Here is a 25,283-nt window from a genome sequence, read left to right as displayed (position 1 = left end):
ATGCTGTAAAAATGTGATCACCTATTTGATTCCAGTTATACTAAACCTGGTTACCTGTAACTGTTACATAATAAAACAGGGCTTTCTGCATTTATTGTATTGACTTTTCTCTCCCTATAGCTTGGACAAGACTGCCACCTCCTGGAGAAGCTGGTGCTCTCATCTACTTGGGGAATCACTCCGAAAATTGTTTGTGTCCCAACGCCCTCTCTCTCTCTCTCTCCTTTAAGTTAAAAAATTTCTAACCCATCACAACTGTGAACAAGTTTTTGCAATGAGCCAAGAATTCAAACCAATTTGCGCATCACAATTTCATGTTAAAATTTAAACAAACTCTGATGTTTGTAGAGCGCTTCGTAAGCGCCAAGGGCTTTAATTCTTAGTCCTCACAACAGCCCTCTGAAGTAGGAACTATTATCACAGGCACACCTGCGGCACGAATGAGGAAATTAAGTATTAGCGAAGTTACACTGCAAGCTAAGGAGAACCCCCGTTTACGTCGTCAAAACTCCAATGACTGCTGCGAACTCAAGCTCCGTAGCTAAGTGACCGGCTCGCCCCATCCGCGCATGCGCAGAAAAACACGGAAGCAATTTCCGTAGTAATTATGGGAGTCTGACACTGGGGGTGTGGCAAGGGCTCCAAAATCCCAGCATTCGCATCGTGCCGGTGTCAAGATGGCGGCCCCCATGTTCCGGTGCTTTTCCCGGGGCAGGTGGTTTGGGAGCCCAGGCACGTCAGGAGTCTTGTTCCTGGGACTGCGTGAGGCCCATTCGGGCGCTCAGGGGCTGCTGGCGGTGCAAAAGGCTCGAGGTCTGTTCAAGGAGTTCTTCCCCGAGAGGGGTACGAAGATAGAGCTCCCAGAGCTTTTCGACCGTGGAACGGGCAACTTTCCCCAGACCATCTACTGCGGTTTCGACCCCACGGCCGACTCGCTTCATGTGGGGCACCTGCTAGCTCTTCTGGGCCTGTTTCACTTCCAGCGAGCAGGCCACAACGTGATTGCGCTGGTGGGAGGTGCCACCGCGCGCCTGGGAGATCCGAGCGGCCGCACCAAGGAGCGCGAGGCCCTGGGCGCAGAACGCGTGCGAAGCAATGCGCGCGCCCTGCGCCAAGGCCTCGAGGCCATGGGTGCTAATCACCAGCAGCTCTTCGCGGATGGGCGGCCTTGGGGAAGCTTCACGGTACTGGATAATTCAGCCTGGTACCAGAAGCAGCACCTGGTGGACTTCCTATCCGCCGTAGGCGGCCACTTCCGCATGGGGACGCTCCTGAGCCGGTTGAGCGTCCAGACCCGACTCAAGAGTCCCGAGGGCATGAGCTTGGCCGAGTTTTTTTACCAGGTGCTCCAGGCTTATGATTTCTACTATCTGTTCCAACATTATGGATGCCGGGTCCAGCTGGGTGGATCTGATCAATTGGGCAATATCATGTCCGGATACGAGTTTATCCACAAGTAAGCGCCTTTAGACCCAGGAGAAATCGTGTGACCAAATAATTTACACCCGAATATCCTACGATTCACTATTGGGATTGGGTAGTGACGCCCTTTTCAAGTCCTTTTTGGTTTTCTCCCCGTTAAGAGTCTGAAATGGTGTCGATGTGACAGGCTGATAATGAGAACTAACGGGCTGGATTAATGGTATTAGGTATGGAACATATTCTAGAACTCTGCAGGAAATACACCACCAGCCAGGATTCTGTGTTACTGAATTGAGAAACTGCTTTCCTTTGTTTATACTTGAATGGGATTGTGCCTCGGTGAGTAGTTTCTGCTTTAGCTGCACCTTCCATGAAGCTAGTATTAGTTTTTGGTTGGCATCGCAAAAAAATTGTTTTTCAACTCCAAATGTTTGGCAAATAATGTAGATTTTAATGACATTTTCTTAAGGGAGATCAACTCTGTAGTTCTAGCCTAGCCCATGTGCTACTCATTTTTTTTTTTTTTAATTTTTTTTTTTCAACGTTTTTTATTTATTTTTGGGACAGAGAGAGACAGAGCATGAACGGGGGAGGGGCAGAGAGAGAGGGAGACACAGAATCGGAAACAGGCTCCAGGCTCCAAGCCATCAGCCCAGAGCCTGACGCGGGGCTCGAACTCACGGACCGCGAGATCGTGACCTGGCTGAAGTCGGACACTTAACCGACTGCGCCACCCAGGCGCCCCGCTACTCATTTTTAAAATCCCTTAAAGCATCCTTAGTGTCTCTACCTGACTCCTTACCCAGTTTTCTTTCCTTGTTTTCTTGGGCCTTTAAAGTTTTGAGGCCCTAGTTATACAGAAACTCCCCCAGAGTCACTGGTTCCATTGTAGTTGAGAATGACAAATGCCAAAACAGTGAGTGCTCTGAAAACAAGGGACAAACATTCAGATTTAGAAGGTAAAGGAAGTTTTCTCAGAGCAAGAGACCAGAATGAAATCTGAAGAACGATTAGCAAAACCTACCAACACTTGTGACTGAAGCGCATAATGAAGTTTTCCTTTATGCTTAGGTTGACTGGAGAAGACGTGTTTGGAATCACTGTTCCTCTAATTACAAGTACAACAGGAGCAAAATTGGGAAAGTCTGCTGGTAATGCTGTGTGGCTAAACAGAGATAAGACCTCTCCGTTTGAATTGTATCAATTCTTTGTCAGGCAGCAGGATGATTTGGTAGAAAGGTGAGTTTTTAATAGTGTGCTGAGAACAATTAAGTATATTAAGCTCATGGTATACTTTTAGCCATTGAATCTTTGTGTGCCTTTTATAGTTTTTTGTGTTTTGTTTCACTTAGATTCTACTTAAGACACAGAACATTGCAATTTTAACTGTTCTAAACAAGTTTTTTGTTAGTTAAAGCAGAGAACTACCGTGACTCCTGAAAAACTTAGAGTCAAGTTTTGATATACTTCTAGTAAGTACTTAGGATGTTATCAGTTGCATAGTCTGGTTTTTTCACTTCTTTTATGGTCAACTTGACTAAACCTTATTTTACTCTTATCTCTAAAGTTTCTTTTCTTTACCATAACGTAGTACACACTTTGAAGATCCTTTTTTAAAAATGACTTTCTCGTTAATTCATTCACATTATCTTAAACCCTTCAAAGAATGTAATTGATGATAAAAAATATACCTGCAACAAAGAAAAGGTGAATTTTACCAAAAATGATTTTTCCAGACTGAAAAATGTTTTATAATGAACTACAATAATTAAGATTTTTTTTCCTTCAGGTTTGTTTTCAACATATTTGATGATACAGTTTAGAGTTTTGATGTATCAAGAACTGACATCTTTTTGAATATTTCATTTTCTACTTGGCTCTGATGTATAAAAATAGAATTAATTTCTGTGTATTAACCGTGTGCCCAGCAACTCTGCTAAACTCTTATTAATTCTAATAATAATGTTTGGATTTTAAAGCACAAGCTTAAATGTAAGGGTGAGAGACGAATGGAAAAAATTAGAGAATCCAGATAGACTCCAGCATCTATGGTCACTTAATGTCTGTGGCGCTGCAGAACAGTGGGATAAGACCATCTTTTCTTTCTTTCTTTCTTTTTTTTAATGTTTATTTATTTTTGAGAGAGAGACAGCTATGAGAGGGGAAGGGGCAGAAGGAAAGGGAGACACAGAATCCGAGGCAGGCTCTAGGCTCTGAGCTGTCAGTACAGAACCCAAGGCGGGGCTCGAACTCATCAACGATGAGATCATGACCTGAGCCACTCAGGTGCCCCAAGACTATATTTTCAATATATATCACTTGGATAATTAGATGCCTTATTTGAGGAAAATGGTGAAACTTAACCTCACACTGTATGCAAAAATCAATTCCAGGTAGATTGTCAACGTAATCTGTAACGAAAGCTAAATCATGTGTTCAGAGCATAAATAGGAAAATCTCTTCATAACTGGGATAGAGAAAGATTCTTATGTGAGATACAAAGAAAAAGATTGGTAAATTAGACAATTAAAATTGAGATCTACAGTTCTCCAAAAGTCACCATTAAGAGTAGAATACCAGTTACATATACTAAAAGTACTAGCTATTCTGACAGGTATAAGGTGATCCCTCATTGTGGTCTTGATTTCCATTTCCCTTAGGATTAGTGATGTTGAGCATCTTGTTATATTGGACCATCAGTTTGTCTTTGGAAAAATGTCAGGTCCTCTGCTAATTTTTAAATTGGATTATCATTGGTGTTGACTTGTATGAGTTCTTTATATATCTTGGATCTTGTTGATCTATCATTTGCAAGTGTCTTCTTCCAGTCAGTAAGTCATTTTGTTGATGGTTTCCTTCTCTGTGTGAAAGCTTTCTATTTTGGTGTAGTATCAATAATTTATTTTTACTTTGTTTCCCTTGTCTGAGGAGACATATCTAGCAAAATGTCTAATTTCTAGAAAATGTCTAGAAAAAAAATGCTAAGGCCCATGAGATCACTGCCTATGTTTTCTTCTAGGAGTTTCATAGTTTCAGGTCTCAAATTTAGGTCTTTAATCCATTTTGAGTTTATTTTTATGTATGTTGTAAGAAAGTGGTCCAATTTCATACTTTTGCATGTAGCTGTCCAGTTTTCCTAGCACCATTTGTTGAAGAGACTTTCTTTTCTCCATTGTATTGTCTTGCCTCCTAGTGTCATAGATTCACTGACCATATAAGTGTGGGTTTATTTCTGGGCTTTCTATTCTCTTCTCTTGATCTATGTGTCTATTTTTCTGCCAGTACTTCATTCTGTTTGATTACTCTGGCTTTGTAATGTATTTTGAAATCTGAAAGTGTGATACCTCCAGCTTTGTTATTCTTTCTCCTGATTATTTTGGTGATTCTGGGTCTTTTGTGGTTCCATACAAATTTGAGGATTATTTGCTCTAGTTCTGTTAAAAATGCTGTTGGTATTTTGAGAGGGATAGCATTGAATCTATAGTTTGCTTTGTGTAGGATGGACATTTTAATAATATGAATTCTTTCCATGACCATAGACTATCTTTCCATTGTTTGTGTGATACTCAGTTTCTTTCATCAGTGTTTTATAGTTTTCACAGTACAAGACTTTAACCTCCTTGGTTGAGCATGGTAGTCTTTTAAGTAATCTCTACACCCAGCGTGGGGCTTGAACCCACAACCCCAAGATCAAGAGTTGCATGCTTTAGGGCCACCTGGGTGGCTCAGTTGGTTAAGCATCCGACTTCAGCTCAGGTCATGATCTCGTGGTTCATAAGTTCAAGACCCACATTGCGCTCTGTGCTGACAGTGCAGAGCCTAAAGCCTGCTTCAGATTGTGTGTCTCCCTCTCTGTCCCTCCCACACTCATTCATTCATTCATTCATTCTCTCTCTCTCTCTCTCTCAAAAATAAATAAAAACATTTAAAGAGAGAGAGAGAGAGAGATGCATGGTCTACTGACTGAGCCAGCCAGCACCCCTAAGCTTGGTAGTCTCTTATAATCCTTTGTATTTCTGTGGTGTCATTCGTATCTTTTCTCATTGCTGATTTTATGTATTTGAGTCCTCTTTTTCACTTGATGAATTTGGCAAAAGGTTTATCAGTTTTGTTTATCTTTTCAAAGAACCAGGTTTTGGTTTCACTTATCTTTTCATTTTTTTTTAAGTCGCTTTTCATTTATTTGCTCTGATCTTTATTATTTCTTTGCTTCTGCTAACTTTGGACTTTGTTCTTTTTCTAATTCCTTTGGTTGTAAGCTTAGATTGATATTTTTCTGGTTTCTTGAGAGAGGTCTGTATTGCTCTTAGAACTGCTTTTGCTATGTCCCAGAGATTTTGGAACATCATGCTTCCATTATATTTGTTTCCAGGTATTTTTAAATTTCCTCTCTGATTTCTTTGTTGACACATTGGTTATTTAGTAACATGTTATTCAGCCTCCACGTGTTTGTGTTTTTTCACATTTTTTTTTTGTAATTGATTCTAGTTTCACACCTAAAAGAGGTTTGATATGATTTCAGTTTTCATAAATTTATTGAGACTTGTTTTGTGGCTTAACATATGACCTATCATAGACAATGTTCCATGTGCACTTGAAAAGAATGTGTATTCTTTTTTTTTTTTAATGTTTATTTATTTTTGAGAAGAGTGAGACAGAGCATGAGTGGGGGAGGAGAGAGAAAGAGGGAGACACAGAATCTGAAACAGGCTCCAGGCTCTGAGCTGTCAGCACAGAGCCTGATGCAGGGCTCAAACTCACAGACCGTGAGATCATCACCTGAGCCGAAGCCAGACGCTTAACTGACTGAGCCACCCAGGCGCCCCAAGAATGTGTATTCTTTTGTTGGGATGGGATATTCTGTGTGTCTGTTAAGTCCATCTGGTCTATTATGTTGTTCAGAACCACTGGTTCCTTGATTTTTCTGCCTGGATGACCTATCCTTGGATGTAAGTGGGGTGTTAAAGTCCCATTCTATTATCGTATTGTTGATTTCTCCCTTTTATGTCCATTAATATTTGCTTTACATACTTAGGTGCTACCATTTTTGGTGCATAGAAATTTATGATTGTTCTATCTTTGTTGGATTGATCCCTTTATCATTATGTTAATGCTCTTTTCTCTTGTTATAGTCCTTGTTTTAAAGTCTGTTTTGTCTGATACAAGTACTAATGCCGTGACTTTTTGTTTGTTTCCATTTTGATGGAATACTTGTCTCCATCTCTTCGTTTTCATTTTGTGTCTTTAGGTCAGAATGAGTGTCTCGTAGACAGCACGTAGATGTGTCTTGGGGTTTTTATCCATTCAGTCAGCCTGTGTTTTTTGATTGGAGCTTATAGACCCTTAACATTTAAAGTAATTATTGATAGTTATATACTTAATTGCCATTTTGTTGTTTGTTTTTGTAGTTCTTCTGTCCCTTCCTTTCTTGCTCTCTTCCCTTGTGATTTCATAACTTTCTTTAGTGTTATGCTTGAATTCTTTTTATTTTTTTCCGTATGTATTCTCTTTTCAAAGGTTTGTGGTTACCATGAGGTTCATATTTAACACCCTACATATATAGCAGTCTGTTTTAAGTTGATAGTCACTTAAGTTTGAACGCACTTACTATTTTTTTTAATGTTTTAATTTTTTTTAATTTATTTTTGAGACAGAGAGAGACACAGCATGAACAGGGGAGGGGCAGAGAGAGAGGGAGACCCAGAATCGGAAGCAGGGTCCAGGCTCTGAGCCATCAGCCCAGAGCCCGATGCGGGGCTCGAACCCGTGGACCGCGAGATCGAGACCTGAGCTGAAGTCGGACGCTTAAACGACTGAGCCACCCAGGCGCCCCAGTGTTTTAATTTTTTGAGAGAGACAGAGCACAAGTAGGGGAGGAGCAGAGAGAGGGAGACACAGAATCCAAAGCAGGCTCCAGGTTCTGAGCTGTCAGCACAGAGCCCAATGTGGATCTCAAACCCACAAACACAAGATCATGACCTGAGCTGAACTTGGATGCTTCACTCAGCCAACCAGGTGCTCCTGAACATGTTTAGAAAGCATTACATTTTTATTCACCTCCTCCACATTTTATGTATTTGTATGTTTTTATTTTTTGTACTGCTTAACCAATTATTGTAGATACAATTGATTTTACTGCTCTTGTCTTTGAACCTTCGCAATAGCTTTGTGATTGATCTGGTACCTTTACTATATATTTGCTTTCACCATTGAAATTGTCATAATTATTCTAAGTTTTAGTTATGGCCTCTTCTTTCCCACTTACAAAATTCCCTTGAACATTCTTGTAATGCTGGTTTAGTGGTGATGAATACCTTTAACTTTTGTTTATATGGGGAATTCTTTACCCCTCCTTCAGTTCTGAATGATAACCTTGCTGGGTAGAGTATTCTTAGTTGTAGTTTATTTCCTTTCATCATTTTGAATATACTGTGTGCTCCCTCTGGAGCCTGCAGTTTCTGCTGAAAAATCAGTTGATAGCCTTCTGGGAGTTGCCTTGTACATCGCTGTTTGCTTTTCTCTTCCCACTGTTAAGATTCTGTCCTTTTAGTTTTTGACATTTTAATTATAAATGTGTCTTGATATGGACTTCTTTGGGTTCATCTTATGTGGGGCTGTCTGTGTTTCCTGGATTCAGATGTCTGTTTCCTACCCCAGGTTAGGGAAATTTTTGGCTATTATGTCTTCAAATAAGTTTTCTCCCTTTCTCTCTGGTTTTTTTTTTTTTTTTTTGAACCCATATAATGTGAATGTTAGTATGCTTGTTGTGTCAGAGGTATGTGTTCTCAAATAATTCTGTATGACTAGGAATTATAGCTTAATTGGGGAAATCTAAGGTTAAGGTTTTGAAGGTAAATGGTGAGATACCATTCATTATAGGCTGACTTACATACCAACCAAATGTGACTATTGAACGAGGAGACTCCATCTCAGTATCTTTAATAACAGGTTATAAGCTTTTAATGACCTGTTTAAATTGGTATTAGGGGGTGTTTACCATCTTGCCCACAGGAGGAAGAGTCACTAGCATCCACGTGGTAAATTCCACCAGGAATGCCAAGAACTTGGGCCTGTTCGATGTTGCATGGCATTGTGTCAATGCATCCATGCCTATTGTAGGGAGGGAAAGGGCCAAGGAGGCCACCACCAGAAGGAGCCATTTGAAGTAAATGGCCCCTGTAGTTAGTTACATCTGAATGGATTTGTACACCTTTGATTGTTTTACTGGCAATTCTCTTTTAAGAATTTAGAGAGATTGTCTGGAATAACAGTGACTTGGGCCTTGATGTCTAATCAGACATTTTTTTTTTAATTCTACCAAATATTTATTTTATATAATTTATTGTCAAATTGGTTTCCATACAACACCCAGTGCTCATCCCACCAGGTGCCCTCCTCAATGCCCATCACCCACTTTCCCCCCCCTCACCCCGCATCAACCCTCAGTTTGTTCTCAGTATTTAAGACCCTCTTATGGTGTGCCTCCTTCCCTCTATGTAACTTTTTTCCCCCTTCCCCCGTCTTCTGTTATGTTTCTCAAGATCAATTTATGAGTGAAAACATATGGTGTCTGTCTTTCTCTGCCTGACTTATTTCACTTAGCATAACACTCTCCAGTTCCATCCACGTTGCTACAAATGGCCAGATTTCATTCTTTCTCATTGCCAAGTAGTATTCCATTGTATATATAAACCACATCTTTTTTATCCATTCGTCAGTTGATGGACATTTAGGCTCTTTCCATAATTTGGCTATTGTTGAAAGTGGTGCTATAAACATTGGGGTACATGTGCCCCTATGAATCAGCAGTCCTGTATCCATTGGGTAAATTCCTAGCAGTGCTATTACTGGGATTGGGCAGTTCTATTTTTAATTTTTTGAGGAACCTCCACACTGTTTTCCAGAGCAGCTGCACCAGTTTGCATTCCCACCAACGTGCAAGAGGGTTCCCGTTTCTCCACATCCTCTCCAGCATCTATAGTCTCCTGATTTGTCTATTTTAGCCACTGTGACCAGCGTGAGGTGGAATCTCAGTGTAGTTTTGATTTGTATTTCCCTGATGAGCAGTGACATTGAACATCTTTTCATGTGCCTGTTGGCCATCTGGATGTCTTCTTTTTTTTTTTTTTTTTTTTCAACGGTTATTTATTTTTGACAGAGAGAGACAGAGCATGAACGGGGGAGGGGCAGAGAGAGAGGGAGACACAGAATCGGAAACAGGCTCCAGGCTCTGAGCCATCAGCCCAGAGCCTGACGCGGGGCTCGAACTCACGGACCGCGAGATCGTGACCTGGCTGAAGTCGGATGCTTAACCGACTGCGCCACCCAGGCGCCCCTGGATGTCTTCTTTAGAGAAGTGTCTATTTATATCTTCCGCCCATTTCTTCACTGGATTATTTGTTTTTCGGATGTGGAGTTTGGTGAGTTCTTTATAGATTTTGGATACTAGCCCTTTGTCCGATATGTCATTTGCAAATATCTTTTCCCATTCTGTCAGTTGCCTTTTAGTTCTGTTGATTGTTTCCTTTGCAGTGCAGAAGCTTTTTATCTTGATGAGGTCCCAATAGTTCATTTTTGCTTTTAATTCCGTTGCCTTTGGAGATGTACCAAGTAAGGAATTGTTCCAGCAGAGGTCAGAGAGGTTTTTTTCCTGTTTTCTCCTCTAGGGTTTTGATGCTTTCCTGTCTCACATTCAGGTCCTTCATCCATTTTGAGTTTATTTTTGTGAATGGTATAAGAAGGTGGTCTAGTTTCATTCTTCTGCATATTGCTGTCCAGTTCTCCCAGCACCATTTGTTAAAGAGACTCTCTTTTTTTCCATTGGATATTCTTTCCTGCTTTGTCAAAGATTAGTTGGCCGTACATTTGTGGGTCCAAATCTGGAGTCTCTATTCCATTGGTCTATGTGTCTGTTTTTGTGCCAATACCATACGGTCTTGATGATTACAGCTTTGTAGTAGAGGCTAAGTCTGGGATTGGGATGCTTCCCGCTTTGGTTTTCTTCTTCAAAATTACTTTGGCTATCAGGGTCTTTTGTGGTTCCATACAGACTTTAGGATTGCTTGTTCTAGCTTCGAGAAGAATGCTGGTGCAATTTTGATTGGGATTGCATTGAATGTGTAGATTGCTTTGGGTAGTATTGACATTTTGACAATATTTATTCTTGCAACCCATGAGCACGGAATGTTTTTCCATTTCTTTGTGTCTTCTTCAATTTCCTTCATAAGTTTTCTATAGTTTTCAGTATACAGATCTTTTACGTCTTTGGTTAGGTTTATTCCGAGGTATTTTATGCTTCTTGGTGCAATTGTGAATGGGATCAGTTTCTTTATTTGTCTTTCTGTTGCTTCATTATTGGTGTATAAAAATGCAACTGATTTCTGTACATTAATGTTGTATCATGCAATTTTGCTGAATTCATGTATCAGTTCTAGCAGACTTGTGGTGGAGTCTATCGGGTTTTCCATGTAGAATGTCATGTGATCTGCAAAAAGTGAAAGCTTGACTTCATCTTTGCCAATTTTGATGCCTTTGATTTCCTTTTGTTGTCTGATTGCTGATGCTAGAACTTCCAGCACTATGTTAAACAACAGCAGTGAGAGTGGACATCCCTGTCGTGTTCCTGATCTCACTGGGAAAGCTCTCAGTTTTTCCCATTGAAGATGGAATTAGCTGTGGGCTTTTCATAAATGGCTTTTATGATGTTAAGTATGTTCCTTCTATCCCGACTTTCTCGAGGGTTTTTATTAAGAAAGGATGCTGAATTTTGTTAAAGGCTTTTTCTGCATCGATGGACAGGATCTTATGGTTCTTTTCTTTTATTAATGTGATGTATCACATTGATTGATTTGCAAATATTGAACCAGCCCTGCAGCCCAGAAATGAATCCCACCTGATCATGGTGAATGATTCTTTTTTTTTTTTTTTTAATTTTTTTTTTCAACGTTTATTTATTTTTGGGACAGAGAGAGACAGAGCATGAACGGGGGAGGGGCAGAGAGAGAGGGAGACACAGAATCGGAAACAGGCTCCAGGCTCTGAGCCATCAGCCCAGAGCCTGATGCGGGGCTTGAACTCACGGACCGCGAGATCGTGACCTGGCTGAAGTCGGACGCTTAACCAACTGCGCCACCCAGGCGCCCCGAATGATTCTTTTTATATGCTGTTGAATTCGATTTGCCAGTATCTTGTTGAGAATTTTTGCATCCATATTCATCAGGGATATTGGCCTGTAGTTCTCCTTTTTTGCTGGGTCTCTGTCTGGTTTAGGAATCAAAGTGATGCTGGCTTCATAGAATGAGTCTGAAAGTTTTCCTTCCCTTTCTATTTTTTGGAACAGCTTGAGAAGGATAGGTATTAACTCTGCTTTAAATGTCTGGTAGAATTCTCCAGGGAAGTCATCTGGTCCTGGACTTGTATTTGTTGGGAGATTTTTGATAACTGATTCAATTTCTTCACTGGTTATGGGTCTGTTCAAATTTTCTGTTTCTTCCTGTTTGAGTTTTGGAAGTCTGTGGGTGCTTAGGGTCTTTGTCCATTTCTTCCAGGTTGTCCAGTTTGTTGGCATATAATTTTTCATAGTATTCCCTGATAATTGCTTGTATTTCTGAGGGATTGGTTGTAATAATTCCATTTTCATTTGTGATTTTATTATTTGGGTACTCTCCCTTTTCTTTTTGAGAAGGCTGGCTAGAGGTTTATCAATTTTATTTTTTCAAAAAACCAACTCTTGGTTTCATTGATCTGCTCTACTGTTTTTTTTAGATTCTAAATTGTTTATTTATGCTCTGATCTTTATTATTTCTCTTCTTCTGCTGGGTTTGGGGTGTCTTTGCTGTTTTGCTTCTAGTTCCTTTAGGTGTGCTGTTAGATTCTGTATTTGACATTTTTCTTATTTCTTGAGGTAGGCCTGGATTGCAATGTATTTTCCTCTCAGTACTGCCTTTGCTGCATCCAAAAGGGTTTGGATTGTTGTATTTTCATTTTCATTTGTTTCCATATATCTTTTAATTTCTTTAATTGCCTGGTTGACCCGTTCATTCTTTAGTAGGATGCTCTTTAACCTCCATGTTTTTGGAGGTTTTCCAGACTTTTTCCTGTGATGGATTTCAAGTTTCATAGCATTGTGATCTGAAAGTGTGCATGGTATGATCTCAATTCTTTTATACTTATTAAGGGCTGTTTTGTGACTCAGTATGTGATCTGTCTTGGAGAATGTTCCATGTGCACTAGAGAAAAAAGTATATTCTGTTGCTTTGGGATGCAGAGTTCTAAATATATCTGTCAAGTCCATCTGATCCAATGTATCATTCAGGGCCCTTGTTTCTTTATTGATTCTCTGTCTAGATGATCTATCCATTGTTGTAAGTGGCGTATTAAAGTCTACTGCAATTACCACATTCTTATCAATAAGGTTGCTTATGTTTGTGATTGTTTTATATATTTGGGGACTCCCGTATTCGGTGCATAGACATTTATAATTGTTAGCTCTTCCTGATGGATAGACCCTGTAATTATTATATAATGCCCTTCGTCATCTCTTGTTACAACCTTTAATTTAAAGTCTAGTTTGTCTGATATAAGTATGGCTACTCCAGCTTTCTTTTGACTTCCAGTAGCATGATAGATAGTTCTCCATCCCCTCACTTTCAATCTGAAGGTGTCCTCAGGTCTAAAATGAGTCTCTTGTAGACAGCAAATACATGGGTCTTGTTTTTTTTTTTATCCATTCTGATACCCTATGTCTTTTTGTTGGAGCATTTAGTCCATTTATATTCAGTGTTATTATTGAAAGATACAGGTTTAGAGTCATTGTGATGTCTGTAGGTTTCATGCTTGTAGTGATGTCTTTGGTACTTTGTGGTTCTTGCAACATTTCACTCACAGAATCCCCCTTAGGGACATTTTCATTGACCCAGGGGACTACCAGAGTGGTATAGGGGCCACTGTCTCTGGGAGGTGGGATGATGAGTCCTGGGGAGCCACCAACTCCCTGCGGTAGAGGCTTAGGTGGCTGCCAGCCCTGGGTTTTAGAGAAGAGGTCAGACGCAGTTGCAGAGACTGGGTTCAAGTCAGGATGGATGGCAGCTGAGTGGCAAGAGGGTGGATGGCCGAAGGGGGCTATAGATGGGAGAATGCTGGTGTTAGGATCTAGAGTTTAGAGACTGGCTGTCTAGATACTAAGTGGCCAGGAACACTGAGATTTTGTATTGCCAGAAGAGGTTAACCTGTGTGTTTTCATAAAGGGCAAAATTAAGTTGAGGATTTATTGGAGTTGGGAGCCCTTTTTGTTGAGGGAAATTTGTTCAAGGGGGCAGCGGGGGTAGAAGGGCATAGATCTGAAGTGTCCAGGTACCTGGATGGTAACCTCCTCCATGTCTAGCAACCATGCCCGTACCCCCCAGTGCTTTTCAAATGGTTTCAGCAGTCCACTAAAATTAGTAGAATTAGTAGCACTGCCCTGTAGTTAGCGGGAACGCCTTATAGAGTAATAATCTGGACTCGGGGTCACTTGAGGCCTCGTCAGGTTTAGAAATGAAGAGGGTGTCATTCGGGTCACTATGGTCATTGAAATGATAAACATACGGGACCACGCCAACTTTGCTGCAGGAGACAGGCCTAGTCTAATGTTTCCCGTTCACTGTGAGCCTTAGCTTTAGTGATTTCTGTGAGGAAAGGATGAGCACAGCACCAGGCAGTAAATATCCAGGGTGGGGGGATAGGTACAGATATCCGTGGCTCTGGGGGCTCCATCTTCCTTTACCTGTCCTCATCCTCATCAGTGGCCTCAGCAACCAGGTCAGCTTTTCCTTTGGTACCAGGGGCATCCCCTGAGACATGTTGCTTTGTTCTATCCCATTTGGGGAGGAAAGCCTAGGGGGCTCAGGATGTGGTATCTCAAAGGAAACAGACATGTAGCTGGACTGTTCTCTGAGAAGATTATAGATTTTAGGGTCTTCAGAGAGACTGGCCCGTTGTGCAGTTCAGCCATGAGTAACAGTTTTCAATCACAGGCCACAAACCTGTAATAGCCAGTTAGCTTCCTTCTATCCTTCCTGCTGCACAAAGTCTTTAAGGTTAGAATTTCAGTTAAGGCATAATTTCTGATGCCTTAATTGTTACTTTCTGATTTTCTTCATTACGTTGATCTTACGTGTTGTTACCAGAAAAAGTTTCTGGAAAATGTCCCTGTGAGCCCTCTTCATAAGTGGCTGCATTCCTTTCCAGGGTGTCCCAGTTGCCCTCCCCAGGATTGGGATCTGCCTCCACTAGCGCAGTGTACACGGGACCTGTGGGAAAGCCCTGGCTTTCCTATTGGTGCAAGTAGCAGAGCCTTGGCATGTTGGTACCTAGTGGCACTAAGCAATGCCCAGGAAGCTTTCATCTCTGTTAAATAAATTTTGCATTTATTTGGAGCTGATGTACCTCCTCTGGGGTCTTAAGAGGCACTGGCATAAGATGTTCAGGACATTTGTGTTTGTCTATTAATTGTTTAGCAACATCACACCGGAGACTGGACTTATGATATCCCATGGGGTTAGGAAGACAAAGTGATGGTGAGTGTAGCGGCCATGTGGGGACAGCAAGCCTCAGTGAATGTCTCCTTTCATGGTGCCCTTGGTTTCCTGTTACAAGGCTGTTCTGTGTATCTGGGTTAGGGCACATAGTCCCACTGTGACCCACCACTCAGTGGTCACTAGGGGAGTTCTCACTCCTTCTTATCTACTGGAGTACCCTTTCCTCGGTACCATTAGCCCAAAGCCTCATCTTGGGCAGCAATCACAGCCTTGGGATTCACTCTGCCTTCACTAGCTGTCCTTGGCCCAAGGCAGGGAGGACCCTCATGTACATTAGTAGTCAGTAAAGGCCTTTATAATTAGTGGTCTTATCATCTCATTAGTCCATATAGCCTAAATCACATTGCACTGGAGAGTGAATTATTATGGTAGCAGTGACAGGAAACACACAGCAGAGGCAATATGCAGAAGCACGGAAGAATGCAGTAGACCTCCAACAAGTGGTGCTGCCTTCCCAAATGGTGTTACCATCTGGGTTAGCCAGTCACAGTTAGTAAGGTGGTTGAAGCTGGGGGTGGTGCATGGGTGGCTCAGTCTGTTGGGCTCCAACTCTTGATTTCGCCTCAGGTCAGGATCTCATGGTTTGTGAGTTCAAGCCCTCATTAAGGTCTATGCTGATGACACAGAGACTGCTTGGGATTCTGCCTCCGTATCTCTCTGCCCCTCCCCTGCTTGCTCGTTCTCTCTCTCTTTCTCAAAACAAATACAAATAAACTTTGAAGGGGCCCCTGGGTGGCTCAGTCGGTTAAGCTTCCGACTTCAGCTCAGGTCACCATCTCGCGGTCTGCGGGTTCGAGCCCCGCGTCGGGCTCTGGGCAGATGGCTCAGAGCCTGGAGCCTGCTTCCGATTCTGTGTCTCCCTCTCTCTCTGCCCCTCCCCCGTTCGTGCTGTGTCTGTCTCTGTCTCAAAAATAAATAAACGTTAAAAAAAAAAATTAAAAAAAAAAAAAACTTTGAAGAAAAAAAAAGATAGTTGAAGCTAAACGCGTTCCCGTAGGTTAACTACAAGTGCTATCATCACACAGTGCCCTTGACTGTACCATCTACCAACTGTTTGGCTCTCAGCCTATTGATAGTGGTGCCAGCGGTTAGAAATGCCGGGGGACACTCACCTGGGCTGACTACTTGTGGCTGCGCTTAGAGATGGTTCCCTGAGCCGAGTGCCTCTTGTGAGTTCGTCTTGTGGCTAGACTTGCCTTAAGGGTTCTTACAATTGCAGGATGCACCTCAGCCACAACCATCAGAGAACTTCGAAAAACAAGATTTATGACTCAGAAGTTCTGGAGGGTCTGTGGCATTCTGGGGTCTCAGATAGGGAGAGAGAGAGGAAGAGAGTGTGGTCCAGGGGCTCTGCATTATTGGGATGAAGGGTGAAGTGCCTAAGAACTTTGTGAGTTCATTCTTTATTGGCAAATTTAAAACAGCAGAAATTAGGAAGTGGGAAGGGAGAAACAGCATCACTCAAGTGGCCAGTTATCTAGGTTACCCAGAGCTTTCTAAAAGACGAGCTTCATGCGTGTCAGTAGTCTGGTGCTTTGTCTAGTTGACTTGCTGCTAGCTGTGGCATGCAGTATGTTTATTTGAGGTGGAGGGCTTTGAAATGCATGCCTTGGCTGTCAGAGGGTTAATGTCATGTACCGATGCTACACTTACAGAACTACTTAGGAAAAATATGTGTCTCTGCTTATTAAACCTGTATTTGTACATAACCTGTGACCCAGCAGTTCCTCTCCTGGGTATGTCCCCAAAAGAAATCAGTGCACACAGGCACCAAGAGAAATATATGGGAATATTCATAGCAGCATTATCAGTAATTGTCCAAGAGTAGAAACAACACAGAATAAATAAATATATCGTGGAAACAGTCACAGCACAGAATGCTGTACGTGACAGCTGTTCACACAACCACATGGATGAGCCTCTTACTAAACATAATCATCTGCCAGAAAAGCCAAACAGAAAAATGTATTCTGTATGATTCCGTTTATATAAAGCCTGAAAACAGGCAAAACAAAGTGAAGCTGTTTATGGAGGGGTACTGAAATGGTAAAAGTATAAAGAAGAATAAGTGATGATTTTGAAAGGCGAAGGAGTGGTTAATTTGGAGAGGAAGGGGATGTGATAAATTTGGGCTTCGGTGGGTGGAGGCAATGATGTATTTCTAGGCAGGTGATGGTAGATGTTTGCTTTCTGATTCATTAAACTATGTGATTTGCATACTTTTCTATGTCTTTCTATGTGTTTTATTTTAAAAAGAGGATACACAAAATAGTATGTCAGGAAGTTACAAATTTTTTATGTATGGGCACATATACATAAAAGTACTAAAACATCCCCAGGAAAGATGGGCACAAATTTAGATTAGCTTCTCTCTGTGGGCGAGGAGGGGAATATGGTAGTGCTGGGATCTAGAGCTGTACTTTTCTTTTTCAAAAAGAAAGATCTGGAACAAAGATGGCAAAATAGTAACATCCTCAGTGTGGGTGGTATGTGCACGGGTGTCTTTTTTGGGTACTTTTCTTCGTGTTTATTTTTCATAATTAAAAATAAATTTAAAGGGGCACCTGGGTGGTTCAGTTGGTTAAGCATCTGTCTCCTAACTTCAGCTCAGGTCACGATCTCAGGGTCATGGGATCGAGCCCTGCGTTGGGTTCTGTGCTGACAGCGCTGAGCCTGTTGGGATTCTCTGTCCCTCCCTCTACCACCTGCTTCTCTCTCTCACTTGATCTTAGCCAAAAGGCCGAGAAGCGTTGCTTCTCTCTCTTGATGAATGAATGAATGAATTTAAAAGTAGGCAGGATGGCTTCCGATTCTGTGTCTCCCTCTCTCTCTGCCCCTCCCCCGTTCATGCTCTGTCTCTCTCTGTCTCAAAAATAAAATAAACGTTAAAAAAAAAATTAAAAAAAAAAAGTAGGCAGGATGATTTTTAAAGGGTAAGGGAGTTAGAGATAAAAATTAGATATGTTATTTATATACACCTAACACTGTATTTTTTGCCCCAAAGGTACCTGAAGCTCTTCACTTTTCTGCCCCTTCCAGAGATTGACCACATAATGCAGCTGCATGAGAAAGAGCCAGAAAAGCGGGGTCCTCAGAAACGACTTGCTGCAGAAGTTACAAAGCTTGTTCATGGACAAGAAGGGCTGGCTTCTGCTAAAAGGTGGCCTTTTAGAATAACTAAAAGTGGATAAAGTTAATGTAATTAATAGACTTGAGAAAATTCATTAGGGTTGTTATTTACCACTAACAAGAATTGTCAGTGGTTGACCTAAGTACTGTAGAATAGCTTCTGTTGGAAAGAAAGATCACCTTGAATTAAGTGTAAATTATGTAAGATAAACGTTGCTGTTTCAAAACCTTTCAGTGTGGAACATAATGAATGGGCACTCCATAATTGGTTACTGGGTACTAGCCCATGTGTCTGGATAAGCGCTCACGTGATGTGGTTCTCATTGTGTATTTCAGGTGTACTCAAGCCCTTTACCATAGTAGCATAGACGCACTGGAGGTCATGTCTGATCAAGAGCTAAAAGAGCTGTTTAAAGAAGCTTCGTTTTCTGAACTAGTTCTTGACCCAGGAACAAGTGTCCTAGATACATGCCGCAAAGCAAATGCCATTCCAGATGGTCCCCGAGGGTAAGATTATTTAACTTTTAGATTCACAGTTAATTCGGCAATAAATGTTACAGTTCACAGCATGTGTTTCCAGAAGGTGTTTTCCTGATAATGCTTCAATGGGGTCTCATTTCTGGCAGAAGTTAATCCCAGAATACAGTGAAAACGGAGTACTTATTGTCAAAAATCCTTTAAATTTTCTATAAAATCTGGTACTACTATACCGTCTCTCCTTAAGTCTAACTCAGTTTCTCCTCAGCATTGGAAAGGACTCTGTTTAAGGGACCACAGGGGTTACTGAACTTTTCTAGTGGTTTATTTACTGATACTGGAAATTGTACCACTAAAGATGACACCGTATCTGATTCTGACAGAGTTCTTAAGTAACACTGACATTTGTTTACATTGTATAAGCTGAGTAAGATTGGCTTGTACATTTAAACAAAATGTAGAAATTGATCTGTAAACTGTAGCAAATAGCCCAAAATAACACTTCCTAAGAGAAAGAAATTTGTCCTTAAACAGAAGATGTTTTACTGTAATTTTATAAAACCATGGGTTGTAGCATTTTTTTTCATTTGGTAACACATTAAGAGAAAATGAACATTTGCCTTTCACAAGGACTTCCAAGGCCTTTCATACTCTAGACCTCTTTTCTTCTCAGAGTTCACTGCTTTCTAGCTACTCCCCATGTTTCCTCACCGTTTGTGAAATTTACTGCTACTCTCCAGTTTACATGTCTCTTCTTTCAGGAAAATTTCCAACCCCCACCCACCCAGTGTGCTCCTAGAGCAACCTTTCCTGGGGCTTTATAGCATTTAATCACTGTAATTATTTATTTGTCTGGATTACCCCACTAGTTTTCGGTAGTAAAGGCTCTATGAATGTTTATTGAATGAACTGGGCCATAAATAATGTGAGTAAAACCTATTTACATATGCCATCAAAAAATTGTTGCTAAACTGGAATTAGATAAGCTACTGATTTTCCATTTCTGAAATCAGCCCATTTCACTTTTCTAAAAAAGTTCTGCTTTTTAACATTTTAACAAAATGTGCTATTATTTGCATAGTCTCAGAATAGAATTTCCAAGGTTCTTCCAGTTTCATAAGCAAGTTTTCTAAAGGTTTTTGTAATAGCATATATAGTTGTGACTTGTAGCTCATGGAAGCTCATTAAAAGCAGCATTGCCCGGGGCGCCTGGGTGGCGCAGTCGGTTAAGCGTCCGACTTCAGCCAGGTCACGATCTCGCGGTCCGTGAGTTCGAGCCCCGCGTCGGGCTCTGGGCTGATGGCTCAGAGCCTGGAGCCTGTTTCCGATTCTGTGTCTCCCTCTCTCTCTGCCCCTCGCCCGTTCATGCTCTGTCTCTCTCTGTCCCAAAAATAAATAAACGTTGAAAAAAAAAAAATTAAAAGCAGCATTGCCCTTTTTCTGTCGGGAGGCTTCTTTTCTGTAAGCCCCTACTCAAAGTGTGGGGAGGGGGGGAATTGGCTTGAGAAAGTGATTCTGTTACTCATTTTTAAATCACTACCAACTGAATAGTTCTATATAGAGCTGTGGGATATCCCAGCTTTTTCTCTACTAAGTAAGAAACTGTGCCTTAAATCTCCTTTAGAAGAGCATTTAAGGGGGGCAGATATCTAGAGTGAACATAAAGGTAACAATTCAGTGCTAAGTGGTTTTAGTTGGACAGCCTCTGAAATATAAATGAAATATCATTGGGAGAGGTGAGTGGTGATGGATTTATCTAATTAACTAAAACACTGTTATTTTTAGGTATCGGATGATAACAGAAGGTGGAGTCAGTATAAATCACAGACAAGTAACAAATCCTGAGAGTGTTTTAGTCGTTGGACAACATATTCTTAAGAATGGACTTTCATTACTTAAAATAGGAAAAAGGAATTTCTACATTATAAAATGGCTTCAGCTATGATGAAAAATCCTTCTGGTGGTTCAGACGTATCCATCTCATTCTCAAGATGTACCAAAGGTTGGCTCCAGAACTTATACTTTCGTTCACACAAGCCAAACAACAGAGAATGGAGTATACTTTAGGCCTCAGAGTGTGAGTAATTTCATTATTTATATAGGTTGATTAATGTGTAATGATGGGGTATTTTGTTTCCTGATCTGCAGGTATTAAGGACTACCATAGAAAACCATAATTGCCAAGGATAATCTCTTTTAAAAATCCTATTTCATGAAATAACTATTGTATCCTTCTTGCGCTCTTTTTAGAGATGAGGAAGAACAGTGAAAAAGAGGGCAGAATAAGGACTCTTGGATGCTTTTATATCCAAGTGTCTATCTTCCTGACCTTACTAACACCAGCAGCATCCGCAGTGGTCACATTAGAGATGTGAAATACGGTATTGGAAACTGTAGATTTCTGAATTTTTTGCCATTTAGGAAGCAAATACAGTTCTCCTTAAGAAGAAAAGTATTACACAAAGCCCTAGTTGGGAGTAGAAATTACAGTAGAAAGTTTCTTTTCAAAGAACAAAAACCAGTACTTTTGAGAAAGTTTCCAGTTCAGTTTTCCAGTCTCTTACCTGTGTTTCAGTATAAATTTACTCACAGCCTTGTTTTGCCAGATTACTAAGGTAGCAATATTTTACAAATTTGGAAACTTAAGTTTCAGCTTCTGTCCCCAAGCAGATTACAACTTGAGATAAACTGAAAAGTAACTAGAGAGAAAATAGCGGCAAATATAGTATCAAATACCCCATCATATGAGAATATCAAAGTAATTCTTCTGGTAAGGGAAGTCTTCAGGTCACACTTAAAGGATTTATAACAAGACCTAGTTAAGCTGTACATACATTAGGCAAGTCAATTCTCAGAACTGTTTCTACATGTGAAAAATCAAGGTAGTTATCATCCCTATTTCCCTGAGGACCAAGTGAAACATAAATACAAATGGTTCACAATCCGGTTCCTTCCTGAAAACCTTACAGGCAGCAAAGCATGGCTTTAGTGTTCAAATTCTAGCCATTTACTACCTGGGATACTTGAAACAAATCACTAGCCTGATATGTAAAAATGGAGATGTAATCGTAGCTTTGTGAATTGTGAGATTGCGTAGGAAAAAAGTTGTAAAACTTTTCATATAGCATAAGCTGTCTTATGTTCCAATTAGATTTATATGTTAAAAAGCTAGTAGATCTAAATTTTTCCCTGGGAGCAAAGTTAGGAAGAATTGACTTATTGACAAAACTTGAATGTCATTTCGTACCAGCAATTTTATTTACATAGCAAGAACATACAGGCGTCCGTGGTAAATGTCAGAGATCATCGCCACATTTCAGAGCTTCACTCAGTTTGAGCCAATAAATGAAGGGTTTCTGAAACTTTACATACCTTTCTTGCCTCTGCTTTTCTTGTACAAGGTGTGTAGTGCCAGCAAGTACATTACCATCACCTCAGTTTTAAAGGTAACGTTTTCAATTTGAAATTATGTTTGATATGCTGGGGAATGGTACACTGTAAGTTTCTCCCCCCTTACAAACTCAAAAGACTGGGATGGTAGTCATCTGATGTATCTGAAGTGAGTAAATCAGGGATGGCTGTACTGATATTGAATAATGGCAGAGTGATTTTAAAGTGTGTGCTAATGAACATTTAGGTAGTATGTATTCTATCAAGAAGGTACTATGAACAGATTCAAAGTAGTACCATTAAGATTGAATCTGGTTTTTTATGTTTGAGATCAGTTGCTGAGCCCGTTGTTTGCTAGTACGTGGGTACCATAAGCTCACGTTACCAACACGTTGTTCCTGCCAGTAGTCCTTCATAACTGTTGTAACAGAAATGTTGACATGTTCAGTAAATTCTGTATTGCTGATATGATCTTTTAGAGATGGAGCTAGATGCCTTAAGGATTTTGACCCATATCTTAAAATTTTTATGTAATTCATACCAAGAATCACCTGGGGAATTTTAATAAAATGTGAGTATGTTCTAAACCTCACCCCAAAACTCTGAATGTTTTTCTTTAAATAATAAGGCTCCATCAGTATTTTCCTACCTGTTGTAATCTAATGTATCCTTGGTGTGAAGCAAAAGTAACTGTTACCAACTAATAGAGACATATACTTCGATGACCAGCACAGTATTTGGTTTTAAGTCTCACCTCCAAGTGAATCTTAGAGCATGTTATGAGTGACCTAATTTAAAGATGTATTGGAATTACTATTATATTTGAAAATCAAGTCTAGATGGTTGTTTTTAATGCAGGAAAGTAGAATTCATGCTTGCAGGTTTAAGAAAGAATCAAAGATAATTTAGATGTTTAATGCACTAGGGCAGCGTGGACCCGGAAGTGGAAGGGCTGCAATAGCTACACCTCATGCACATCACCTTCAGTGTTACAGATCTTCTTGTGCCTTCAGCTTTCTTACTAACACATCAGAGGTTGCAGAGAAGCTCAATAAAAGTAGATCTCGAAGGATAGGTGGACTACAGTGACTGTGAGTAACTTGTCAACTCACACCTTTCAAAGCCAGACCAGTTTATAGTGTGCATGCATTATAGTTGTATGAAATGTTGTCTTCGTGCGTTCTTCTCCAAGGACTATGGCAGCAGCTTTAAGACTGCTCACAGGTTACACAGGTCATCTTATCCACAGGCAAACTGCTTGTACGACTAGAACATGAACAGTTCTTTTTAAGTTCAAATGAAACTGTCACAAGAAAGACTTGATGTATTTTATGTGTACTTTATATGTACGGGGCAACTTTAGAAACAGCCATTTATTATTTGGATTAAATGTATGATTTGTTCTGTGATACAGAGTACGATTTTCAGTTTATAGCCAGTCTCTTCACATGAGCAGATTCATACCATTGCAATACACAGGCGTTCATAAATAAAATTCTACTCAAGTAGGCAGTAACTAGCAAATTTTGAGTCAACAAAGTCTCAGTGTTATATAGTTCTCTTCACCAAAGATGAGTCTCTCGGATTTCAGCAATTATTTGACTGGCTCCTTGTAATGCCTACATTAAAAAAGATAAAAAAAATTATAGATGCTTATTGAGTTATGATATCAAAAAATCTTGAACTATGTGGAAGTAATCTCTCCCCTTTATATGTGGCAGATCTATACAACTAGTACCTTCAGTCTAAAAATCTAATCAAGTACTATGCAAAAAAATAGACTAGCCATCCTGTGATGACTGTGTATCTCCAGGGATCAGAATGTAATGTTTACATCTACAACCCAGCCCCGGGTGTGAAGATTCAGAAGCATTTGCAATACCTTTAGCATGTCCGCAGCTTCCTTCCTGCGCTGTGCCATGTCCTCGGATTCAGTCAGAAGATCATCCAGTAAGGATGATTTATACAGCTGTCCTACTAACTCACTCTGAAGAGTATCTTTCACATGATTCACCAAAAAGTGCATTACTGCCTTTGGCACACTGTAAAATAAAACCATCAGATGATCCACTAACTTAGAATCAAAGCCTAAAAATGTTTTAAATACATGTATTTTCAAAACTGATTATGGAGTTATCCAGCAGTATACATATGCTCTGATTTGTAGTACTAACCTGTCTTGAATATTCTTTCTGACAATAAGAAAATACGATTTGATGAGTCGCTCAATGACCTCACAGTCTCGCTGTTCACGTGCAGATAGTTTTCGTGCAACAGGAACTGGCTAAATGGGGTGAAGGGAAGAAAGAAACTTTGTTTTTGTGCCATTTTCAAATAAAAGTTCAGTAAGTTTGGGGCGCCTGGGTGACTCAGTTAAGCGTCCAACTTCGGCTCAGGTGATGATCTAACATAACAGTTTGTGAGTTTGAGACCCACGTTGGGCTCTGTGCTGACAGCTCAGAGCCTGGAACCTGCTTTGGATTCTGTCTCCTCCTCTCTCTGCTCCTCCCCTACTTGCGCGCATGCTCTCAACAATAAATGTTTAAGTTCAGTAAGTTTTTGTGACTTTTAGTTTCTTTTGTCTTTTAAAGTGTTCTCCGAATAACAGGGTTATCTCACTAGTGCTGAACCTATTTGCATGGCTTACCACATCCAGCAGATTGACAGCATGGCCTTTTTGGGGACTGGCTGGCATAATTGGAATTGGTTTTGATTTTTCCTCAGCTAATAACTCTTCAGCTTTTGAAGTTTTCAGCATTCCTCTCCAGTTGCCTGTTGTTGGTTCCTGAACACCATCTCCGACCCCACCACCTCCAGATGCAACCTGAAAAAAACGTTCCAAGATCTGTTCCAATCGTATCCTATCGGACCTTAACTAAACAAAGTTCATTTTCCTTGACAGCAGTCAAGAACACACATCCTGTACCCATCTGGAGTCTCATCTATTCAGACAGATAACTGGGTCAGAAAGAGATGGCAGGTGGCATGTATAACTGGAACCCTGAGCTGTCTAGGAGGTTCTGTTGTAATTTCCAGGCCTCAGCCAGTAGACTGAGTTTTTATCGTTTGCTAACTTTAAAATTCTTCCTCTTCTCCAACTCCTCTACCACTATGAAAAACAAAACAGCTGCCATTCAGCTTTTTTTCAAAGGAACCTTACACACTGTTGAACTGTGATCTCTCCAAAAGTTCTGTGAACTCCTGTTTCCAAAACTTCGGAGTTTAACAGTCAACAAAATACCATAGGATAAACCTACAAACTCTGTAACACACTCACGATTCTTAGGC

The 25,283-nt window shown here is 40.5% G+C and overlaps 2 protein-coding genes across 9 annotated transcripts in view; one reads left to right on the top strand and one right to left on the bottom strand.

The window, feature by feature from the left end:
- Positions 1 to 673: 673 nt before the first annotated feature.
- On the top strand, positions 674 to 22,369 carry YARS2 (tyrosyl-tRNA synthetase 2). The gene is made up of 5 exons (XM_030322138.1): positions 674 to 1,456; positions 2,494 to 2,661; positions 18,004 to 18,159; positions 18,465 to 18,635; positions 20,391 to 22,369. Exons 1-5 carry the CDS (start codon positions 678 to 680, stop codon positions 20,548 to 20,550), a joined length of 1,434 nt encoding a protein of 477 aa, XP_030177998.1. The 5' UTR covers positions 674 to 677; the 3' UTR covers positions 20,551 to 22,369.
- DNM1L (dynamin 1 like) overlaps positions 21,842 to 25,283 on the bottom strand; it is a 49,321-nt gene continuing 45,879 nt past the window's right edge. For all 8 annotated transcript variants that reach the window (XM_030322133.2, XM_030322137.2, XM_030322129.1 and 5 more), the window contains 4 exons: positions 24,643 to 24,819; positions 24,170 to 24,279; positions 23,878 to 24,037; positions 21,842 to 23,614 (listed from right to left, as the gene is read on the bottom strand). In XM_030322133.2, the coding sequence (XP_030177993.1) occupies positions 23,558 to 23,614; positions 23,878 to 24,037; positions 24,170 to 24,279; positions 24,643 to 24,819 (504 nt within the window). In that variant the 3' untranslated portion in view covers positions 21,842 to 23,557. The remainder of the gene's footprint in view (positions 23,615 to 23,877; positions 24,038 to 24,169; positions 24,280 to 24,642; positions 24,820 to 25,283) is intronic.

This window comes from Lynx canadensis, chromosome B4 (assembly GCF_007474595.2).
Source record: "Lynx canadensis isolate LIC74 chromosome B4, mLynCan4.pri.v2, whole genome shotgun sequence".
NCBI lineage: Eukaryota > Metazoa > Chordata > Mammalia > Carnivora > Felidae > Lynx > Lynx canadensis.
The sequence above is the reverse complement of the archived record's forward strand: the minus strand, read 5'-3'. Positions and strand labels throughout refer to the sequence as shown.